The 23,049-nt window shown below is 37.0% G+C and overlaps 2 protein-coding genes across 6 annotated transcripts in view; one reads left to right on the plus strand and one right to left on the minus strand.

Annotated features, from left to right (window-relative positions):
* Positions 1-1,261: 1,261 nt before the first annotated feature.
* The window catches only part of CFAP69 (cilia and flagella associated protein 69), a 65,689-nt gene continuing 43,901 nt past the window's right edge, over positions 1,262-23,049 (minus strand). For 2 of the 5 annotated variants that reach the window (XM_081079198.1, XM_081079199.1), the window contains 7 exons: positions 20,516-20,708; positions 15,936-16,073; positions 15,272-15,348; positions 13,903-14,100; positions 11,931-12,017; positions 10,522-10,626; positions 9,034-9,975 (listed from right to left, as the gene is read on the minus strand). In XM_081079198.1, coding sequence (XP_080935324.1) covers positions 9,805-9,975; positions 10,522-10,626; positions 11,931-12,017; positions 13,903-14,100; positions 15,272-15,348; positions 15,936-16,073; positions 20,516-20,708 — 969 coding nt within the window. In that variant the 3' untranslated portion in view covers positions 9,034-9,804. Of the gene's footprint in view, positions 1,483-9,033; positions 9,976-10,521; positions 10,627-11,930; positions 12,018-13,902; positions 14,101-15,271; positions 15,349-15,935; positions 16,074-20,515; positions 20,709-23,049 lie in introns of those variants that run through there. The other 3 variants (XM_081079202.1, XM_081079200.1, XM_081079201.1) reach the window with 3 other exon arrangements.
* FAM237B (family with sequence similarity 237 member B) lies at positions 2,162-2,578 on the plus strand (the record flags this gene model as incomplete). The annotated part of the gene is made up of 1 exon (XM_081079648.1): positions 2,162-2,578. The coding sequence occupies one exon, from the start codon at positions 2,162-2,164 to the stop codon at positions 2,576-2,578; it is 417 nt and encodes a 138-aa protein (XP_080935774.1).

Raw genomic sequence — 23,049 nt, forward strand, 5'->3', positions numbered from 1 at the left:
TTGGTCTAGTTAACCAACCCATCTAATTTACCATTATATCCAAAACAAATCCTATCCTAACTAAGCAAATATGTTTTCCAAATCATGCATTATTTTTATTAAAATCATCTTAAAGAATCAATCAACAAATCAAAAACACCACCAACTGAATGAGAGAAGATATTTGCAAACGATACCTCCAATAAAGGTATAATATCCAAAATATGTCAAGAACTCAGACAACTGACCACGATTTGAAAGTTTTTCTCTGGATAGAACAGCAAGGTGTGGAGGCTGGGTGGGTAGAGGGAGCAGATAGTTTGGTTATGTAGACAGACTATTGCTGTGATGGATCTTCTCAAGGAGAGAGAGGAAGAATCAAGAAGGGATAGAGAGAGTAAGTCCCTGAGCCACCGTCATTTCAAGCTCCCCTTTCCCCCCAGGCGGACAGGAGAGGCGGGCGCAGTGGCAGAGGCCGGGGTGCGGGACGTGATTGCCTGCGGGTCTCGGGAGGGGTGAGGGCGGGGACTCGGGAGCGCGGCCACCCACTCTCTGCCCCCTCACCTTGTCACAAGAAAAGGAGCGCGGTGCGGGCTTCGGGGCTGAGCCAGAGCCCCCGCGGCCGCCGCGGAATCCACAGCGCTGCGCCCGGGAATCGCGCGCCTCCAGCGCAGAGCGCGGAGCAGCAGAGCCCCTCGGGCTGGCGGAGCTCAGGTGCGCTCGCAGCGGTGGCTGAGCGCTGCTTCCCGCCGTTCGCCTGCCCCTCGGGAGTTCGGTTGGGCTGGGAGGACCGGTGGTGGTCCGAGCCCTCCTGAGACCTCTCGTCCCTCCCCGACAGGAGCAGCCGGCGGTCCCCGAGAGAGCGCAGCGCGCGCGGGACAAGCTCCAGGACGCGCCACCTGCGAAAGGCACTCCATTCCCACGCGGCTTCCTCTTCTGTATCCAGGTGACGCGACCCGGGAAGAGGGCATTGGTTGGGGAACGTCAGCTCAAAGTTACGGGGAAAACTATTCTCCCGTCCTACCCAGCCCCTCCCTTTTAGATCTCCATAAAGTGGCCGCTGTCAGTTTGGAAAATGTGCGTAATTCTCGACGGTATGAAACGACCTGAATAACCTAAGTTTAAGTTAGTTTTTTTGATTTGTCTATCCTAACTTTTGGGGGAAGGTGGCCGGTGGCAGTCAGTGTACGGGGAAGGAGGTAAGTGAGTCCCGTCTACTGGATCTGTCTGCACCACCCCACTCCCCTACCCAGGTGGTCAAGCCTTAAATAGGAGCTCTGTGGCAATTCAAAGACAGTTTTATTCCTTGTCTTCCACCTCCGTGCTTTAGGCCGATTTACTGAGGGGGCAGGAAAAGGGAAACCTGTGTAAAGAGCCATTAGAAAATCCAAGATTTTGCTGAATGTCATTGGCCTTGCACCATGTCATTCATATTAGCCGATATCACCTTTATTGTCTTCGCGCCTCTTCGTGTTAATCTTCTCCTTCCGGCTCCTGAACAACCTAAGAGAAACCAGGGACCTACTATACGGTAAAGCTTAACAAAATTTTTCAATGACTATAACTGAAAGTATCAGTAACTTGGAAACTTAAAACGGTGCTTGAGCTCCAGCATCACTTGGGTTAATAGACTGGTAACATCTCAAAAAAAAAAAAAACAAAAAACAAAAAAAAAACCCAAACCGAAAAACTTTGTCTCCTGGTTACACATATAATGGGCTGCATTTTGATCCACTTAATTGCAATGTGTTGTGGTAAGAGTCTTGGCTAGGGTGATAGGAGCTCTGAAAACACGCTGAGCCAAATCACTGAGAATTTTTCCAGCCTGTAAAGGGAGAAGGTTGGAGCACATGCTTTTTAAGGTTTCTTCCAGCTCTAAAGGTTTATGATGAAATGAATCTATTGCATGCTCATAAACATGTGTTGGATTTCAGTGGCTGCTGAAGACTTTATTAGAATATTGGCAAACAAGTTGCAATTGTAATATCCTTTCAAAGGAAGGTCTGAGAGTCAGCAACTTAGAGATAAACCAACACAGTAGGCAAAATTGGCTGGATCATAAACAAATTCATATTATTTATAATTTTTTAGGTTTAAACAGATCATTGAGTAATTGAATCATTTTCTTTTTAAGTTAAAAATATATCCCCTCATTTTTTTTTTTTTCTGTATAGAAAAGAATATGGGCTTTGCCAGAAGATGGTTCTGTCTACCACTGGGGTGCATGATGCTGATCAAACTGATTAATGCAGATTTTGAATTTCAAAAGGGAGTGCTTGCCAGCGTCAGCCCAGGGATTACAGAAGACATGGATCTCCAGTGCTGGAACGCTTGCTCTTTGACACTGATAGATCTCAAGGAACTGAAGATAGCACACAATGTGGATGCTTTCTGGAATTTCATGTTGTTCTTGCAAAAATCCCAGTGGCCTAGACATTATAAAGTCTTTGTAAGCATAGCTCAGGATTTCTGGGACATGTATGTAGACTGCTTGCTTTCAAAATCTCATGGAATGGGCAGAAGACAGGTGGTGCTTTCCAAATATAATTTTCCACAGAGGATAACAGGAAGTAATTTAAATGTGTACTCAAGAGAATAGCAGTTTAGTTTTCTTAAAAATTCAGTATTTCGTCCTCTTGATTTTTCAAGTTTATCCAACAAGCTAGCAAACTTGTCATATTTTTTCCTAATATGATTGGCTTTGGTTGTTGTTGTTACTGAGTTCATGTTATTTAGAAACCACGGGAGCTCTGATGTACAAACTCTTAATTCTATGTGATCTTGGAATATAGTACATTTTGGTAAATCATTAAAATTATCTTACTTTTTCCCATGAATAGTTCATAAGAAAGCCATTTAACACTGTAATTATTTATATCATATTTGTTGAAGAAATTTTTAAACATTGGATATGTATTTAGGCTTTTGAAATTAATTTTTTCAATAGGGTTGTTTAATAGGAGGGAATATTAAGAGACATATTAAAATAAATATGAACAATTTCTCCTCTGTAACTTTATAGGACTGGATTTTACAAAATGTGAGTTTTACACTTAAGAGAACATATCTTAAGCAAATCTTAAGCAACATGACACCAACCTTCAAGTTTAACTCTGTTGGCATTTATGAGATCAAATATTTCCTGTAGTATTTATCAAAATTGTTAATTCTTTAATTCTTAATTGACGAAAGTTGTATTTTTGTTGATGTGAATTGCCTTATGACTATTGAATGATCATTCCTGTCTTTTCAGGTAATTTGCTAATAGTTATTTATTTAAAAGGCATCTTTTAAGCATCTTTATTTTAAAGAAAACACCATTTAAAATGCAACATATTTTTTAATACAACAGTCAGTGGTATAAAATTGTCACCAATTTTATAAGGTATCTTATACATAATGCTGACTTGAAAACTGTACCAAAACTAATGCCAGTATTGTTCTAAAAAGTTATATTTAATCTTGATGTAGTGTACTGTGTGGCTTCTGATATGTGCATTTCATCATTGAGCCATCCTATATATTAAAATATTTTTCTATGCATTAGGGACTACATTTCTTATGTTCTCATTTTTATTGTCTTCATTTTTAAAAAGGAGTAACAAACAGAAAGGTAATAAGAAACTTCATTTTAGTAAAGTACAGTTTGATAGAATTTTTGTCTTTAGGTGTTAGCTCAGTTTTTTATATTTCCTTTTTATAGCTCACATCTTATTCTAAAAAAGAATATGAAGCTTTAAATAAATATATCAAACAATAAGGTAAGATGAAGTAGATGAGGAAATTGGGATGATGCGAAATAAAGACAATAAATTAATAATATGCAGTTTTAGTTTACATTAATAGTTTAAAATGCATGTCATAAAAACCTCTATCTTTGATAAGGGGTAGTTGTAAATTTGGTCTGAGTTTTCTGCTTCTCAGGGTGAAGAGGGAGTCATGAGCAGTTTCAAGACTCACAATGCTAGTAAGAAAAACCAAACATGTTTGGGAGAAGCCCATGTTTTCCTAGGACTAACAGCCAATAGATATCGGTCCTTTAGGGTTTCATAATGTCTACCATGATGTACAGCTCTGTTTTCAACTATCCTGACAATGACATATTCCCTTCAATGCAGGCTGATGCCAGCACACCCAAACTCAATCAAATGTAAACAATTTTAAAAACAGAAAAAAAAAATACTGAAAACGTATGCAACTGTCTGATGATTTGACTTGATTCAAGGATAAACTTTGAATTAACGGGGTGGGGGCTTATATTCTTTGAGTATGGACCCCTTTGAAATTCTGATGAAGCTATAGATCCTTTACAAGGTGTTGTATTATATACACATCATTTTGTGTATAATTTCAGGGGAGTCCAAGAACCCGAGGTTAAGAATCTCCAATATTAAAGGATAATAGACTGCATAGCTTTCAGGTATCTTTTACAAACATTACTTCATATAACCGAGTTTTATATAATAATTGGTTGCAGATAAATGAGGTTATACGTCTAATAAATTCCTAGGTTGAAAATATTTTATCTTGCCAATTAATGATGGATCTCTAAGCTCAGAAAATAAACTGGTTGGAGGGCTTATTTTTTCTTATTAAAATGACCAGACAGATACCCAAGACGCCTAATTCATTTCCTGCAGGTTGACCCACAGGGTCATCATTTTTCTCAGAAAACAGCTCTCTTTTATAATCTGTGGGCAAATGATTGAAGCTCAAAAATTCAATGCCATAAAGCCAGACCACATAATTTTATCTAAAAAATTGTCCAACAGTTGTCACCAATCATAGTTGTCATAAAAGTTTTGTTGCATCGATATGAACTTTTTAGTGTTAATATAATGAATTATTAGCTGTCCAAAATAGGTTAATTACAAATGATTCCCTAGTTCTCCTAATTGAATTTACATGCTACATCAGATTATTACAAATTAAAAATAAGGACATTTGCCAAAAATGGCATTCTGGTTTTAAAGCAGTTATTCTGAAGCCTTTTTGATGGTCCTTAGGTATCATGTTCTGTTAAAATTACCCCCTGCCCCCCTTTTTTGGCTCAAATCATGTAATTTGTATATAGAAAAAAATATTTTCCTTTTTTGGGAAGTTTTAAAAGAGTTTATTTGAGCCAAACTGATGATGTGTGAGGAAGCAAGATCTCAAATGCTGCTAAAATATATTTTCATTCATTCATTCATTTATTCAATAAAAATTCATTGAGCTTGGGGATACAATGTTGAATAATTGAGATACAATTTTTGACTCACAGAGCTGTCATTTCAGTAGGACAAAGGTGAAGTAAGAAATATAACTCACTCAAAAACGGTTTTATGATATTAAAACACAAGTTCAAGAAAACAGAAATGTTGGCCAAAATGGGGTTGAGTGGGGAATGTTATGTGTGGAGAGCAGGATGTAAGCTGACAAGGTCCTTGCAGCCTGCGAGTTCATTCCAAGGGACGTCTCACCTCAGTGTCCTCCCCCAGAAAGGACAAGATACCACAATCACAGCCTCAGACATACGAGCTTGCAAATACACATAACAGAAAGTTCTACTAATACTTGCTTAAACAGACAATTGTTCCAGACAGTATAAAAACCGTGTGAAAAATAAAAACTGCGCCACTGCTCTGCCATCCATGGACAGTGGACCTCCTGATCCCAACTTTCCTGTCTCTGTGTTTTTCTTAATCTCCCACCCTTCCCCCTCAGGCCTAGCCCTCCTGTCTGCGCTGGACACGGCAATATGTATGCTCTTTTGCCATGTTCAAAATCATTTGACTAGATCAGTCAAAATATCATTAAAAACAAAACGAAAACCCCACTAATTCTTGACTCAATTATGGAAAAGATTCAATCAGTTTTACAGCTTTAGGTTTATGCTGATCTCATATTGCTTAACTCAAAACCAATTATTTTCCAGAGAGCTTAAGGTTGAGGAAAAACAGGCAGCAAAACATCTAATATTGTTCCCAAAATATTTCTTCGTAAGGCCAAACAATGGACAATAATTGAGTATCTATGTCTAAAGTTCTTCTGCTCTTCCTATAAAATGTCTCTATTTTTATTTTTTTTACTTTCAGCTTTTTTTTAAAGCATAGTCCTTTTCTGTTCCAGGATCCCATCCAGGACACCAAGTTACATTGAGTTGTCATGTCCCCTTAGCTCTAAGATGTTTTTGATGACCTTGATAATTTTGAGTATTGGTCAGGTATATCACAGAATGTCCCTCAATTTTTGTTTCCTGATGTTTATTTTGTGGTTTGGCTGGGGTTATAGGTTTTTTGGATGAAGACTACAGAGGTAAAATACTATTCTCAACACTTTTTATCAAGGGTACACTCTATCAACGTAACTTAGCACTGGTGATGTTTAACCTTGGCTAAGGTAGTGTTTGCCAGGTTTCTCTGCTGGAATACTTCCCCTTCTCTATTCTGTATTCTTTGGAAGTGAGTCATTAAGCACAACCAACACTTAATGGAATGAGGAGTTATGTTCCAACACCTTGAGGAGGGAATACCTACAAAAATTATCTGGAATTTTTTGTATGGGAGATTTGTCTCCCCTCCCTCCTTCTCTTCCTGTTCTTTCATCATTTATTCATATTGTATGGACTTTTGGACACTTATTTACACTTTGGGTTGTAATCCAAGACTACAGTTTATTTTGTTGCTCAAATTGTTCCAGCTTTGGCCATTGGGAGCTTTGTAGGACGCTCCAGATGCATCTTGTGTATTTCTGCCCCATCCCTAGAATCAGCCATTTCTCCAAGGTGATACAAAGTGTTAGCTCCTGTTCCAGAAGGCAGACTGAGAACCAGATGAACCAAAGTTATTCACCTAATTATTCATTGGTTTTCATCCCATATAGGCAATCACTGGCTGACAAGAATTTAACCATGGAATGAGCTCCCTCATGTGGTAAAGATGTCAATACTGAAGAGTGCTGAAGCCACTTGCATCTGTGCTCAGTCAACTCCATCATTTTGATTCTTTTGACTTTCTTTTCATTTAGTTTATTAGCAAGTTTCAGTTTGAGAGCTTGAAATTTTGTCTCAGTTGACTCATGGAAGGAAATATACTGTCCACCTTTCGTCAGGCTGGATACAAGGTCTGACAATTAAATTGCTTTGAAGGGTGCACTAGGCACTGGCATCGATGCCTAGCTTCCCAAGGGGAGTACTTCGAATGTGACTGTAGTGATAATCAGCAATGAGGTATGTAGCACTTTTCCTAGGACTGGTTTGCAAACTTAATTGCCTGACCTTTTAGTCTAGCCACTATATCCCCTAGGGCTCAGGAGTGCTGTGGGAGGGAGCACAGGATGTGAGGAAAGACAGGGAAACCATTAGAGTTAGTGAGTCAGACAAGTGGACCTATTCACTCACTTTCTGCTGCGTGGCTGGAACTGTAATACGCAAATTTAGGTGCCATCTGTCTACCCAAGTGCAAGGGTCTGGATTAAGCAACGTTACTACCCTCCGCCCATCTACATTTCTTCAGCTGTTAGATGGCTGGTTGGTAATAATAACCTGCCCTGTTTTACTTTCCTCTTCCTGATGGACAAGATCTACATGGTAGGAGGAAGGTCCACAGACATCAAAAGAGTGTTTTGATCAAAGTCATTCCTAATCATTCTGGAGCTGTCAAGTTGTATAATATTACATACAAAAACTGATATTCGACCACCTGATATCGATTCTATTTCTACATATGCTTTAACAATGTCATAGCATTTATGCCTCATCATTTTAAAGGAAGTTGATCACTGTTCTGAGGTAAATACATTTGAACATGTCTGGGTTTAGCATTACCTGTATTTTGTTGGCTGAATCTTTCCTTTGAGCTCAGGAAAAGTCTGCCTTTGCAGGGCTCAAGGGAAAAGCTGCCAGGAGCTGAGGCCACCCTCACTTATTCAATATCTAATTTACTGAGGAACTGGTTACAATAATGAATGAAATGTGGTTTTTCACCTTGTCCTCAGGGAGCTTAGAGATTGAGAAAGGAGCGTGTAGCCTAGAAAATGGGGCAATGACTCATTGCTGTTAGCCATTGATCCTTCATCTTGATTCTGTATCTGAGATGTACCTGAAGTGTATCTGGTGCTTTTTGTATGGGCATCTCATCATTCCGTGTTTCTACCCACATCCATTCTAGTCTCTCAGTAATTTCTCTCTACACGGAATCTTTGTGCTCAGGACTTCCTGTGAAGAAGAGGAACAAATTATGCCTTCTCATAGCTCGATCTCATTATGGGTGGTGGTAATCGAGAAAGGGATGCAGGACAGGACAAAGCTCACTAATAAGCTGATGCATGTGATCTACTCCTGCGGATCATACTCCATAAAGAATTGAATGGGCAGCTGGGCCAGGGTGAGAGGCCACTGGCCAAAGGTGAACTGACAACTCATTCTAATAAGAACAACATTAACAACAACAACAGCAGCAATTTCTCCCTCCACTGCAGGTGTTACTATCCTCAGACAAGGATAATGGAAAATTCCTGGCGGAATGTGAGTTGGAGGAGGAGAAGAAGGAAGAAGGAAGTAGAAGGTGGGCCTAATGGGAGGATGGACCCTCTTTTACCTGATAATGAAAGTGGATTCTATGCATGTCTTCCCAACTCTGCATTCAGTAGGATCATGCTGGGAGCTTGGAATTGGTCATAGTGGAGGGCAAAGTGTCAAACACTACAAATCAGGGCTTTTTCCTCTTGAAGAGCTAGTTGTTATACATTTAGCAGTACATGGCTGAGTGTGCCCTACGGGCCTAGAATCTAGACAAATTCCGGTATATTTTTCTGTCTAAGAACACAATTTCTTTTCTCTCCCAGCTCTGGACATGAACTCAACTTTTGGTTTCCCGGGTGGAGGAGAAGATTGATGAGGACGGAGACAGGCTATGGAAACCTCATCAGGGCATACAGGGAACAGACACTACTCCACATCCAGCATTAAGGCATCGACCTCCTATTCTTTGGCCAGATACCTCCACTACGAAAGAAGGGAAAACACTTCCCCACTCTCCCTTTCCTTTCCCCATTAAAGAAGAGAAGTAGCATAGTTTGCTTTGCATATTTATATATTAAAATAAAACCATCTGTATTTTTAATTTTTCATTGTTTAATTCATGACTAACATTTGCTTTCTATCACAGAGATAACTTATTTTGCATTGACCAATGTATTTGTTGCTAATGTTTTTGCTGACCAGTATTTACATAGACTCATGATAACTGTCCATCCATATGCCGTGGATGGTGCTGGCCTGCTTCTGGTTCCACAAGTAGGCAGTACTCAGCTCTGGCCAACGTCATGGTGAATGGCTCAGGAATGGGCCTGCAGCGAGTCAGGGATCCCAAGACGCAGAGGCAGTTACAGGACTGCTTAGAGACAGGCTCGCACTCCTTTCTACTGGATATCGCCCAGAATTTGATCCAGTAGCTGCTAGGGAAGAAGATCCTACTCACAGAGTTTCAGTCCCTAGATCCAACAATGTTGGTAGTCTTAATTATTCCCAGATTGATAGCTACAGAGACTATAAGTTTTTTTAGGGGGAGGGGTTAAATCAGTTGGAGTAGTTCCTATGCAATCAAAATGGTCTTAACAGATACAATATGTTTTATAATTTCAGTTGAGAGAATTAGTAATCTTTTCAAAGAAATATATGCTTTCCTGATGCTACATGTTGATATTTTCAATAAATTATATGTGGTTGCTTTTATTTTTATAGTATTTTATTCTAAAATATTTGCTTTATCTTTGTATATAATAATTTATTTAACTAAAAAAAAACTATAAGCAGAATTTATCTCAAAAAGTCTCTAGAGCATTTTATTTAGGAACACTCTTCTTTGGCTCATCTGCAGTTTTTACTGCTTTCACCCTTTGTAAGGCTCCTCCTCGAATAGGCAGTTTTTTAAGGGCAATGTCTGTCTCAGCCAGAGGTCCTCCTGTTAAACGGGCAGGAGTGCTTTCCAGTGTTACTACCTGACCAGAGGGCACCTAAAAAAACAAAAGGCAAATATCTAAGAGTCCACTTACAACAATTTTCAATAAGAGAAAAACCCATTCATCTTGCCGCTTCCTTTGGAAAAGTCACAAAATGTACATATAAGTAACTAGGAGGCAGCATGGCATAATGGAAGCCTAAGGGCTTTGGAGCCAGGCAAATGGGTTTGGATTCTCCTTCTACTGCTTCTCAGCTTCGCAGTCAGGGCCAAATTACGTCTAGAAGAGGACACCAGGACACGGGAATGTGGCATAGATCTATCTGCCAGCCAAAGGAGGCACTGCACATCTTCTGCCAAAGAGATGTAGAAATATATTCTGACCAGTGTTTGTGGCGGTTTCTTGGGCATCCTGGAAGGCTGGGTCTAGACCAAACCAGCACTGGGTGACGGTGGAGGCACCTTGGAGATCAATATACCTTAACTATGTGAAATTTGGACAGCGAAAATAAAAAATATGAAACAAAACCCCATGGAAAGAACATTTTGAGGGCTAAATTCAGTATCTGCTAAGAAAAGCTATGAAGAAAAAATACCTTACCGTTGTGTTTAGGCCTTTAATAGTTGTCTGGTGAAATATTGCATTTGGTGGTCGCCCATTGTATCTAGAGGATTCTATAGCTTTGTCCTGAAGTCTTTTTGCTTTCTGAAGATTTTTAAATTAGAAAATAATATTTCTATTAAAGCATTAACTGTGGTACTTACAATGAAGCATTCAAGTTACATTTAATTGTGTTTAGCTTATTATTTGACTATTTATTAGCACTGGATTCTTCATTTACTCATTTAGGCTACGAATATAGTTATTATTAGCAAGTTATATCTTTTGTATATTGCAGAAGATACCAGTCACGTGAAAACATCACGGAGATTTCTAGAGGTAATGGTCATAGATGAATAAAGCAGGAATAAAGCAGGTCCTAAGGAAATCAGGTTCAATTTTTAATACTTAATTGAATAAGCTACTGAATTTACATCAGGTGATGATGCATGTTTTCAAAATATTTTGCATACATTAAATACTAATTCAGTGCACTTAAATGTTTCAAGCACTCAGAATAATATAAATTACATAATTTGTTGCAGTTATATTCAAACTCAGTATTTGAGCCACCAGAACAGGTGAAAGTCAAGGTAACCAATGACCTGCACGGAAGGGGATGATTTTCATTCACTGTTCCTTTTAAATACAGGTAGTTATGAGAATATTTTGTAAATAAAGTTGTGAAGAACTTTCCATGAGAAGAGAGAGACATGGTACTTTGAACAAGTGTGTTCTTAGCTTTGGTTTTGCTATCTTAAAATGATTCCACTACTTTCGTGGACTAACATTTAACAATATCCTATTTAGAGGAAGAATTATTAATATAATGTTACATAATAGTGTATTCAAAGTATTAATGGAAAAATTGGAAAAAAGTAATGAGATTTTGGAAATCGTGGCGCTTCTCATATATTCAAAGTGAACAATTAGCATTATAAACTCCTTAGTTTCTAGATTCTAGCTGAAGCAGCTTATCACATTTTCTGAAGGGTTGTTTATCCCAAATTCACATTGAAACTTTAATAAAATGTTTCTTTTGGTGTTCCTGGAGGGGAAACATCTGTGGGAGAGAGAATAATATGTACAATTGTTTTCTCTGTCCTCTCTGCTTCTTATAGAACAGATCAATGAATATGAAGGCTAGCTAGCTCTCATTTCCTTTATACAAACCAGAAAGACCTCCTTTGCTTCCCAATAATAAACCAAGTAAAACTCAGAGTAGCGTCTTCTGTAATTGTGAAAATTCATGGTTTCAATTATCATTCTACAGTGCATATAAAGATCTAATAATATTAGTATTCTACAGAAAGTTCAACAGAAAAAGACGAATGAATGTTTATTTCTGAAGAAGTCTGTCAAAGTTGGCTATTTGTTGTGGATATCTCAATATTTAAAAAAAATCCTACCTTTAAAGTTTTAGCATTTGATGTTCTAGCCAAGAAATTTTCCCATGACTTATTAGCCAATTCTCTTTGCTTGTGGGAGGCTTGGATCTGAAATGAGAAATGTAATTAAGAGTTCTAGTTTCTATGAAAAGATACCAATGGGCATGAAAGCCCCTACTTTGAAGGAAGACCTAGTTTTTGCCAAGGCAAAATTCAAGGCTGACTAGCAGAAGGATTAGAGGAATCATAAAGTTCAACAACTTATGAACTTTATGAACTTTATGAACTTAAGAATACTTAAAAGGCAAAAGTATTAATACAGAAAAAGAAATCCTTCCCTTATTATGTGTCTAAGCTTTGAACTACTTTCCATGAAATGTAATGTAAAACTGTTGTTTATAGAAATATAAAAATACCAATAATCATTCTCAGCAAGACTGATTGTTTTCCATGATTATCACTTGTGAAGACGGATAACAATCCAGAACAAAACATATAAGTGACCCAATAGCAAATTCATGGCAACATAAAGAGATTCCTGCTGCCACTGAAAATAGTTTAAACAAGATCATATTTGTAAAACTACTTCTAATTTATGACTGCAGCAAGGCAAGCATTTTTTACTTTTATTTTTCTTTTGAGAGTGCTGCGTTTTTATGGTATGCTGTCTAGGGAGGTAACTAACAAACTGCGAAAACTATACTCAACAGGGGAGCCACTAAATATACATATATAGTCAGAGGATACTCATGCCTTTGGTTGGTGTAAAATATACTGTTGGATTTAAATCATGAACCTAAGAGTATTATTAAACAGCTGCTAAAAAAACAAGTGGGGTCAGAGCCATACCAAATCAACAATAACCAACAAATTGACAATAGCTAGTCCACACAGCAGACATTCTGCCTCCTAACAGAACTCAGGAGGCAGCTAAACTTCCAACAGGGCTACCCCACCTGAGAGCAAATAAACGCTTTAAATGGCAGCATCCATGCAATAAAAACTCTTAGCAAACAAAAGTTTCAAGCAAGGAGGTGCCTAAATTGGAGCAGAATTCATAGGTGGATACAGACAGAGTTCCACTAGGCTGAAGATATTTCACATTTAAAAATGTGAAAAGAGCAGGCAATAGAACACACTTTGGAAATCACCGGAAAGGGCTTTAAATATTTCACTATAGTCATAAAGGACCAGCAAGCATAAATGGGGAATCTACATTATCTTTGTGTCTGTGGACAAGTGAATTTAAATAGTCACTTAACCTATTTGACCAAAAGCTTCTGACATGTCAGTTTTCCACCTGTGTAAAGCTTTAGGAAAATGGCTTATGTTTTCCTGACAGGTGTTTTCTGAATAGCTAAAGTCAGAGACCAGTTTATCCTAGATTTACAAAACGCTCATAGTACGTGTTTTCGCCCTGAGGTGAGGATGGAGCTTATCGATATGCTCCTGGCTGGCACACCAGTGAGGCCTTATCACAGTTAGGGATGAGGCCGACTTTATTAGCGAGGTTATAGTGATAGTCACAGAGACATGCTGATTGTCAGAATTTGCAAAATGTATACATTTAAATAGCCCACAATGTTTGGAACTCAGTTTGACATTTTGAAAAATGAGAGTGTCTCAATGTTTACCTTTTAAAAGGTAGGCCTGTAGAAGTAAAATTATTATATACTAATAAGTATATTAGTATATAATATAATTAATTAATAATCAATTATAATTAATATAATTAATATAATATAATTATATTATAAAATAAAATTATTATATAATGCCACAAAACAGCGTTGAATGTAGCAATCAAATATCAAGCTCTTAACTCCATGGTGTCTTTAAAAACTGTACAAAGACACTGGAAGTAACTATAAAACTACAAAATAACTTAAGTGCTAAAACATCCACAAGTAAGACAAGTATATCCTATGGATAACTTCAACTAGTTTATACAATGAAATTATCATCTTGTGCCTCAGTGGTATCTGTGGCTTACTTTTGCATATACTTTTTGTTCATTTTGCACATCTTGGCGTGCTTGGCTTTCAATTATCTCGCTTTGCAGAGAGGCAACCATCTTCCCAATATTTTCTGATGCTGTTGTAATAGCTTCCAAAATACGTTTATCTGTAGTGACTGGTCTTAAGTATTCTAATTTTATTTCTTCATATATTTCATTCCATATTTCTCCAATCTGTTATGACAAAGTTTAAGTTTAAAAAAAGTGAAATTAACCAAAAATAAACGACTCAGTTTTAGCTAATACTTTATTTGGATTGTTCTGAAGTTAACACTGATCAGCTTTTCCGAACTTACTCCTAAAGAATAGGTTAAGTGCATTGGGAATGATTTGGAGCACTAGTTACATTTGAGTATTCAGAGGTAATTTAACAAATGTTTTTCAATGATAAGGTGTTCATGGATGAGGCTCTATTACTTAAGTCTAGTTCACTGCCATCATCACTGCCCTGTGGTTTTTATAGTCAGTCTGTTTTAACAGCTGCAGAAAGTGCTGCTTTCCTCTCATCCTCCTGAACTACTGATGCTTTCCTTCTTAAAGCTCTGCATTGAAGGCTAGGTCAAGCTCAATTTACATGACAATGAACGTGGGAATTCCTGGGACTCTAGAACCCAGCCACCCTGAGAAACAGGGCCCTGCCCCTCCCCTTCTAGCTAAGGCAATAATTGAATCTCAAGTTCTTAACTCCCATAGTTCCAATCATGCCAATAGCTCCATCGCATATTCTGGGTTGTCTGGAAATTAACGTGCTTGAGTATGTTTACATTTTGAGAAAAATTTATATATTCAGGAGAGGGATAAAACTTAGTCTTGTTTTTATTTGAAAATAGACGTTTATTCATTTACAACATTCGAATACATAGTATACTAATATTAGTAGAAGAAAATGTTTACTTGAAAAGACTTTCCTGAAACTTCAAACACATTTATTTAAGAAAAATATAACCAGCAACGTGAGCAACCTAACATCTTATAATTGATTGTTGATCATTATATAAAGTGATAATAAAATACGTCGTAATAATTTATTTTAATAAGCAATAATTAATTTAATTCTAGCTCCTAATTATTGATAACGAGAAGAAATTATATTTTAAACATTATGTTAGGCTTCTGAATAGCTCTATGTCAGTAACAACCATCTTCTTTTATAAACTAATAGTTGGATGAAATCTTATCCCATGGAAAATACACAATCGAGTGTATGTTTTTTGAATAGTATCAGATGGAAAGTAAAAGCTACACAGTAAGTGAGCAATTGCTCACAACTATGAAGAGATCTTTTATTTCCCAACTGGCTTTTTGCCATACTAGATTTTAATCACAAGCTTAAGAAGGTACTCACTTTAAAATCAAGATATCTATGTATGATACAGAGGGTGACAAAATCTTCAGCGGATAGTCCAGGTAAATTTTCAAAATCTAAACAAAGGTTACAAAGAGATAATTACTTCAACAGGACAAGTGATTCCAAAATGCAGACATCTATCATAAAAATAAATGCAACCATTTCCCTTGGATTTCATTTTGATTTATGAAAAAGCTACTTCTGCCTTCTGACTTCTTCCTACTAACAAACCTCTGCCAGGTTATCCTTATCTTGTTATTAAAGAGGAATACTTCTGTGCTGTGGTGAGACCATGACATTGTACTTTCAGAACCTGAACGGTGAGGACTTTTCCTTAACAAGAAGCAAGGATTTAAACCAACTCAGGCAATGCAGAATTCTAGTATTTAAGCCCAGTCATCCAAAGTAACTGCCTTTAATCCTGGCTGCACACATGGAATTGCCATGGGAGACTTGAAAAATAGTGAGGTCTGAGCCCCACACACCCTGCTTTAATTGATCAGGAGTGTGGCCTGGGCACTGGGTTAACAATGGAACCTGCATTTATCTGTATAGACGGACTTTTGTTCATCATGTTTGAAAAATGGATTCCAAAGTAAAATCAGCTCACATACTTAGCAAAACAGAGAAGCTCTTATGAATCTGACGAATAGCTTCTTACCTAGTTTGCCCAACACAGCATAAATTTTTGCTCTAATGTTCTCAGCAACATCCATAACTGCAATAGTTGGGCAGTTAGCAGGCTGTGGAATGATGTTTTGCTCTTCTTGAAAATTAGTAAATAGAGGTTTCTTTGTATCTAATCATTAGATATCATGAAAACAGAAAGGACAGATAAAAACTGTAGTAAATTAATATATAATTTTGAGATTTTAGACTAGACATCATAAAATACATAACAGTAAAATAGTGCCTTGTAGATGGTTAGTTACTCTTTTGAAAACATAAGTAATCTCTGATTTCATCCCCATTCTGTGGCAAAACTTATAGCTTTTATTTTTATCGCTTATGTAAAATATGAAAATTTCACATAATTACTTTTTAAAAAGTGAAACTCCTATGTAACTTTTCTATTTTTGAAATCCAGAAATTGAACAATGTAAGTTTAACAATGATGTAATCTCCTTTGCTTCTGGTTTCTATATATTAAACTATAAATATAAAAACTATTTCATGATGTTATAGATCAAAACTCAGAAATAAAAAAATCAAAAGACAGAAATCATCAGAAGTTAAAGGGCAAGTATTTTCATTTAAAAATAGGTAATACTAACAGTTCAGATGAACCATAATAAGAATCTTAAGAGGTCTATAAAATGTAATGTAACATTGTAGAATAAATGAACTATAGATTCTGATATTGTAAACTTCATTAATTTAGATTCTAGTAATTGAAATTCATGAAACGTTTGATTTATTTTTATTTAGAAAGGTTATTTCTTTCATATAAAAATTAAATTATAAAATACCATAGCTTTTTCAAGAGTGTTTTCAAGCACTCTATTTACATACCAAATTTTATTGGTAAATGAAATATTACTGAATCTATTTGTAAAAGCAGGTAACTTTTGGGAAATACTGATAGTTTTTTTTCAAATTAAAGAATACAACCAAAGGCTTCTGGTTAAGATGGCAAAGTAGGAAAACACTGTACTCGCCTCCTCCCATGACCACATCAAAATTATAACTAATTACAGAACAACCATCACTGAAAATCACCTGAAGTCTAGCTAATAGAAGTCCCACAACTAAGGACATACAGAAGAAGCCACTGCAAGACTGGTAAAGTGGTGGACACGGAACGGGCTGGTCCCACACTCATGTGGGGTGTTAAAAATCAGGAGGGATATCTTGGGTGCTGAGGTACCTGAGGAGCGAGGGATCCCAGCCCCACATCAGGTTCCCCAGCCCAGGGCTCCAGTGCTGGGGAGACAAGTCCCCATAAATTCTGGTTGTGAAAACCAGTGCTGATTGTGCCTGAGTGAGGCTGGAGTCCCCGGCATTCCTCTTAAAGGGCCCAAGCAGAGACTTACTCATTGACAGGCTGACTTGCTCTGAGCTTCAGCGCTGGGGCAGCAGCTCAAAAGGCACCAGGGACACAGAAGGAGGAACTGAATTGACTGGCTTCAGAGTGAGGGCTGGAGGCGTGGCTTTCTCCCAGACAGAAGTCATTGTTCCTTTGTTAAACCCTCCCTCTCCCAGTCTGTACATCCAGGCAGCCACCATATCTGAGTCTCTATCAACCTGGTTCATCCATTCACTGTGCCCTAGTGATTTCCTGAGACCCCACTGCATCCAACTTGCGGGCCCACCTAAACTGCTTCCAGTTGCTTTCCCATACAAATGGCTTACCTTGGTCAAACCCCCCAAAAGTAGCATCTGGCCTCAGCATGTCCCATACCTCTTGCTAAATAGCCCCGAGCCTGGCACAAGCACTAGCTGGCCTCAGTTTGCAACTTAGCCTCTCCCAGGCCCAGCAAAAGTGGCAACCATCTGCAGATCACTTTGTAGCTCATACCAAATGGCCCTGGGCAGGACACAGGCAGCAGCTAACCTTGGTCTATAGCAAAGTACCTCCCAAAAGGCTTCAGAACAAACACACCCAGTGGCCAGCTTCAGATCACTAGCCAACCACTTCTACAAATGATACACCCAACGGGTACTCTGAGTAGGCACCAGAGCCCTGCTAAAGTGAATCCTGCTCTGTAGAGTTAGCCCCTGCACAACAGCTCTTCCACTAAAGTCATGGCCAGTCCTCACAACCAATCCACCTGAGGGTCATTCCCTCCCACTGATGTACCAATAGCAATCAAGTTTCAACTACAACAGGAGGGCACACACAACCCACAAAAAGGACATTCATGGAACACCCAGCTCAGGTGACCAGGGAGACTACACCATTGGGCCCCACAGGACACCTACTACATAAGGCTACTCTACCAAGACCAAGAGATATAGCAAGCATACCTAATACATAGAAACAAACACAGGGAGGTCGATAAAATGACGAGACCAAGAAACTTGACCCAAATGAAAGAATAGGACAGACTCCAGAAAAAGCGCTAAACAAAGTGGAGACAAGCAATCTACCAGGTGCAGAGTGCAAAACACTAGTTAGAAGGATGCTCAGTGATCTCAATGAGAACTTCAACAAAGAGACAGAGAAAAAATGGGTAGAGAGAAAACAAAAAAAGAACCAGTCAGAAGTGAAGAATACAATAACTGAAATGAAGAATACATTAGAAGGAATGAACAGTAGATCAGATGAAGCAAAGGATCAAATTAGCAATTTAGAACATAAGGTAGCAGAAAACACCCAAATAGAACAGTAAAAAAAAAAAAAAAAAAAAAAAAGGATAGTTTAAGGGGCCTCTGAAACGACATCAAGCATATCAACATTCACATCATAGGTGTAACAGAAGGAGAAGAGAAAGCAAGGAATTGAAAACCTATCTGAAAAAATAATGATAGAAAACCTCCCTAACCTCGTGAAGGCAACAGACATACAAGCCCAAGAAGCACAGAGTCCTAAACAACATGGACCCAAAGAGGCCCACACCAAGACACATCATAATTAAAATGTCAAAGGTGAAAGACAAAGAATCTTAAAAGCAGCAATTAGAAAAGCAATTAGTTACCTACAAGGGAATTCCCATAAGACTGTCAGCTGATTTTTCAACAGAAACTTTGCAGAACAGAGGGAATGGCACAAAATGTTCAAAGTGATAAAAAGCAAGGTCTTACAACCAAGATTACTCTACCCATAAAAGCTATTATTTAGAAAAGAAAAGATAAAGGGCCTCCTAGACAAGAAAAAGCTAAAGGAGTTCATCACCACCAAACTAGTGTTACAAGAAATGTTAAAGGAATTTTTAAATAATAAGAAAAAAAGATGAAAAATATGAATAATAAAATATCTATAAATACATATCTATTGTTAAAGTAATCAACAATTACTTTATTTTTTTTCAAACTTTAATTAAAGTTTATTGGGGTGACAATTGTTAGTAAAGTTACATAGGTTTCAGGTGCACAATTCTGTAATACATAATCTATATATCACAATGGGTGTTCACCACGAGAGTCAGTTCTCTTTCCATCACCATATATTGGATCCCCTTTATCCTCATCTACCACCTTCCTCCTCCCTTACCCTCTGGTATTCAACAATTACTTTAAATGTAAATGGATTAAATGCTCTACTCCAAAGACATAGGTTGGCTGAATGGATAAGAAAACAAGACTCTTATATATGCTGCCTACAAGAGACTCACTTCAGGTTGAAAAAAATGTAATTCATGAAAATGGAAAAAAAAAAAAAAAGCTGGGGTAGAAATACTTGTACCAGACAAAATAGACTTTAAAACGACTACAAGAATAAATATAGACCCAATAATTCCACTTCTGGGTATTTATCCGAAGAAACCAAAACCGCTAATTCATGAAGACATATGCATCCATATGTTCACTGCAGCCATTATGTACAATAGCCAAGATATGGAAGCAACCTAAGTGTCTATCACTAGATGAATGGATAAGTAAGTTATACATGTATGCAGTGGAATATCACTCAGCCATAAAAAGGAAAGAAATCTTGCCACCCGCAACAGCATGGATGGACCTAGAGAGCATTGTGCTAAGTGGAGTAAATCAGATAGAGAAAAACAAATACCATATGATTTCACTTATATGTGGAATCTAAAAAAACAAAATAAATGAACAAAACATAAACAAACTCACAGATACAGAGAACATTTTGACGGTTGCCAGATCAAAGGCGTTTGGGAGGATGGTTGAAAAGGGGAAAGAGATTAAGAACTACAAATTGGTAATTACAAAATAGTTATGGGGGAATATAGTTAATAATATTGTAATAACTATGTATGGTCTCAGATGGATACTATGTTTATCAGGGTGATCGTAAGTTATTTAAATGTCTAAGCACTATGTTGTACACCTGAAACTAATATAATACTGTATGTTAACTGTACTTGAAAAATGAAAAATGTTCAAAAAGAATATAATCAAATACCATTTCCTGAAATTTTCTATAAAAATATGAATCTGCTAATTTACTCAGTTTTCTTCTAATCATACAAAATTGAGATAGCAAGACCTGCAAACCCTGTGAAAAGAACTTTAAACAAATGGGTGAAAGTCTTCATATTTTCCTAGGATCTTTTAAAGATCTCTTTTTAAAAATACGTATTTAAGTGCTTCTACTAACAATTATAAACTCACCAATTATCTTCCCATGTTTATCACGTTTTACTCCTAATTCCTTTTCTTCCTTTCTCCACAATTTTATTAAAAGACTAGCAGCTGTCTGGTCCTTCTTTCCTCGCCAAGCATTGACATGAGCCGTAGTTTTGGGATTATCACAAAATTCAACCATTATTCCAAGTATTAGATTACAGAATTTCTTTTGGTTCAACTTTTACAAGGAAACAGAAAAAGAAAAAAAGTTGTAATATATATAAAGAACTATCACCTTAAAAAAAAGGAGAAACATTTGTATTAATCAATGTTTCTTCTACATGATTGACATAAAATTCAAACTTTAATTAAGTATGATTTATGATAATCTCCTGCTAAAATAGATACTCATTTTAATGAATACATTTTCAAACATTAGGAGTTAAAAAGAATAAAAAGATCCAATATAATTCTGATGTAGTCATAAACATATGTCATGACCAAAAATGTAACTGATTTGGTTGACTAGGAAAAAGAGAGATTGCAAAAATCACTAAAGATGTTCATTTTAAGTGGAGCAACATCAACTGTACTATGCATAGGTCACTGTAATTATAGGGTCTTTCCAACTTACATGCTTTATTAAGGTTTGTAAAGACTCATACTACCTATAAACTCATTGTTACTAAGAGAATAACTGATGGTAATTTCAAATGGCAGTCATATATCAAAATAAATCAAAACGAGTTGTAATTTTTGTATTTGGAAAATCAGCACCCATAAGAATATTTAAGAATTTAATAAAAATTATCAAGCCTATTTCCTTTGTTTTGCTCCAACTAGTTTTCAGAAAACCAAAATAGTAGAGAGAAGTCTATCCAGAGCAATTTCCTCCACACAGTGAAGGCTTCTATTGGAAATATTTTTTGTTGATTAACTCTTATAGTATACAGCTAATAGAATATCGCAAAGGAAACAGGAAACCTGTTGTCCGAATTACAAACATTATCAGCTTCCTTTTTTTATTAAATGAAAGATAATAATATTACCTGCTTTAGAGAGTTATTATGATGTGTTAATATGTGACTTCCTGTTAGATAGGAAGCTCTCAATATTTAATCACTATTAGCAATTATTATCATTGCACACTCAATAAATACTTTAGTAGATTCTAGTAAGCAGAACTCTCAATCAAGTGAGTTTTCTGTTTTTATACTTCACTTTCAAAAGAGGCAAATGTCCAAAGTTCAAGTTGGTATAAAAACTTCATTAAAGAATGCTTATAACTTATAATTAACTTGATTGGTTCAATCTACATTAAGCACAATCTAATAATTGTACTCATAATAATAGAAAACACTTACATAGCAAAAATATGTGTCTGGAATTCTTCTAACTAATGCATGTAAGTGTGTGTGTGTGTGTGTGTGTGTGTATATATATATATGCATGTACACATGTGCGAACGCACATACATAATCACTCATCTAATCCTCGCAATAATGCATGAGGTAGACACTGTTATCTCGGTTTTGAAGAAGTTGATAACAGAGATGTTCAATAACTTGTCCAAATTAGATGGCTAACAAGTTCTGGAGGCCTTTCAGACTGATTCCTGCCTCTGCTCACTATACTATCCGGCTTCGCGTACCCCAGTCTTCATGCCTTTCCAGAAAAGAAACTCTAATGATGAAGGAGAGTGAATACAGTGAGAAATGTCTTTGAATTCACCTGTATAATCTTAAACATTAACTTAAATTTAAGTACTTAATATGTACAAGTTTAACTCCTTACTTCCAAATCTTTAAGTAAAAGCAAGATTCCAGGAAGTTGTACCAAATTAATTTTGTGGCTTTTGAGAACCCCACACACATCACCATGTGCCTCTGGGCATACTTGTGCTCTTGTCGGAGAAACATGGAGAGCTGTTCATCATTCAGGATATTAGGAAAGCTACATATACAGCCTTCTGTATTAAGTTGAATTTCAGAACTTTGCAAGGGTTTCTGGTTATGACCCATTTCTGTTTATCAAGCTGGATTATTTTCATTATTGTAGCTATTATTATTTACTTATTTTTTTTGTTTGCAGTGTTTTATATGTAATGAGTCTGCTCTCTTCTCTCCAGTGTCAACTAATTTTCTTTCAGAAAGATCAAAGGACACAAGTAACTTTAGCACTTTTGCTAAACCAAAGTAGGTTATTCCGTTAATAAAATCAAGAATGGTAGCAACCAGTGACATAGCTAGAGCTCTCCGAGAATACCTTCCAAAGTTTTATTGAAATAAAATTATACTTTTTCTCCCATATCATCTTGACTATGGACTCACTTGGGACTGAGGACAGTCAGTAAGGGGTTATTTTGAGGATACATGAGGGTCTTTGCCATGTTTCACAGCTGCAAGATGGCAAGTGTGTTTCCTGGAAGGCTTCCTATGTATGCTCAATCCTGCTCATCCTGTAAAACGGTCCATGACACACTCGCTCTTCACATTTACTGTAAACTATGTGATTCTTAAGTAATGTTGATCTTTACTTGTTTGTCTAATGTGGCCCTTAACTTTTAATACTAACAGAAG

This window comes from Rhinolophus hipposideros, assembly GCF_964194185.1.
Source record: "Rhinolophus hipposideros genome assembly, chromosome: 18".
In the NCBI taxonomy this organism is placed as follows: Eukaryota; Metazoa; Chordata; class Mammalia; order Chiroptera; family Rhinolophidae; genus Rhinolophus; species Rhinolophus hipposideros.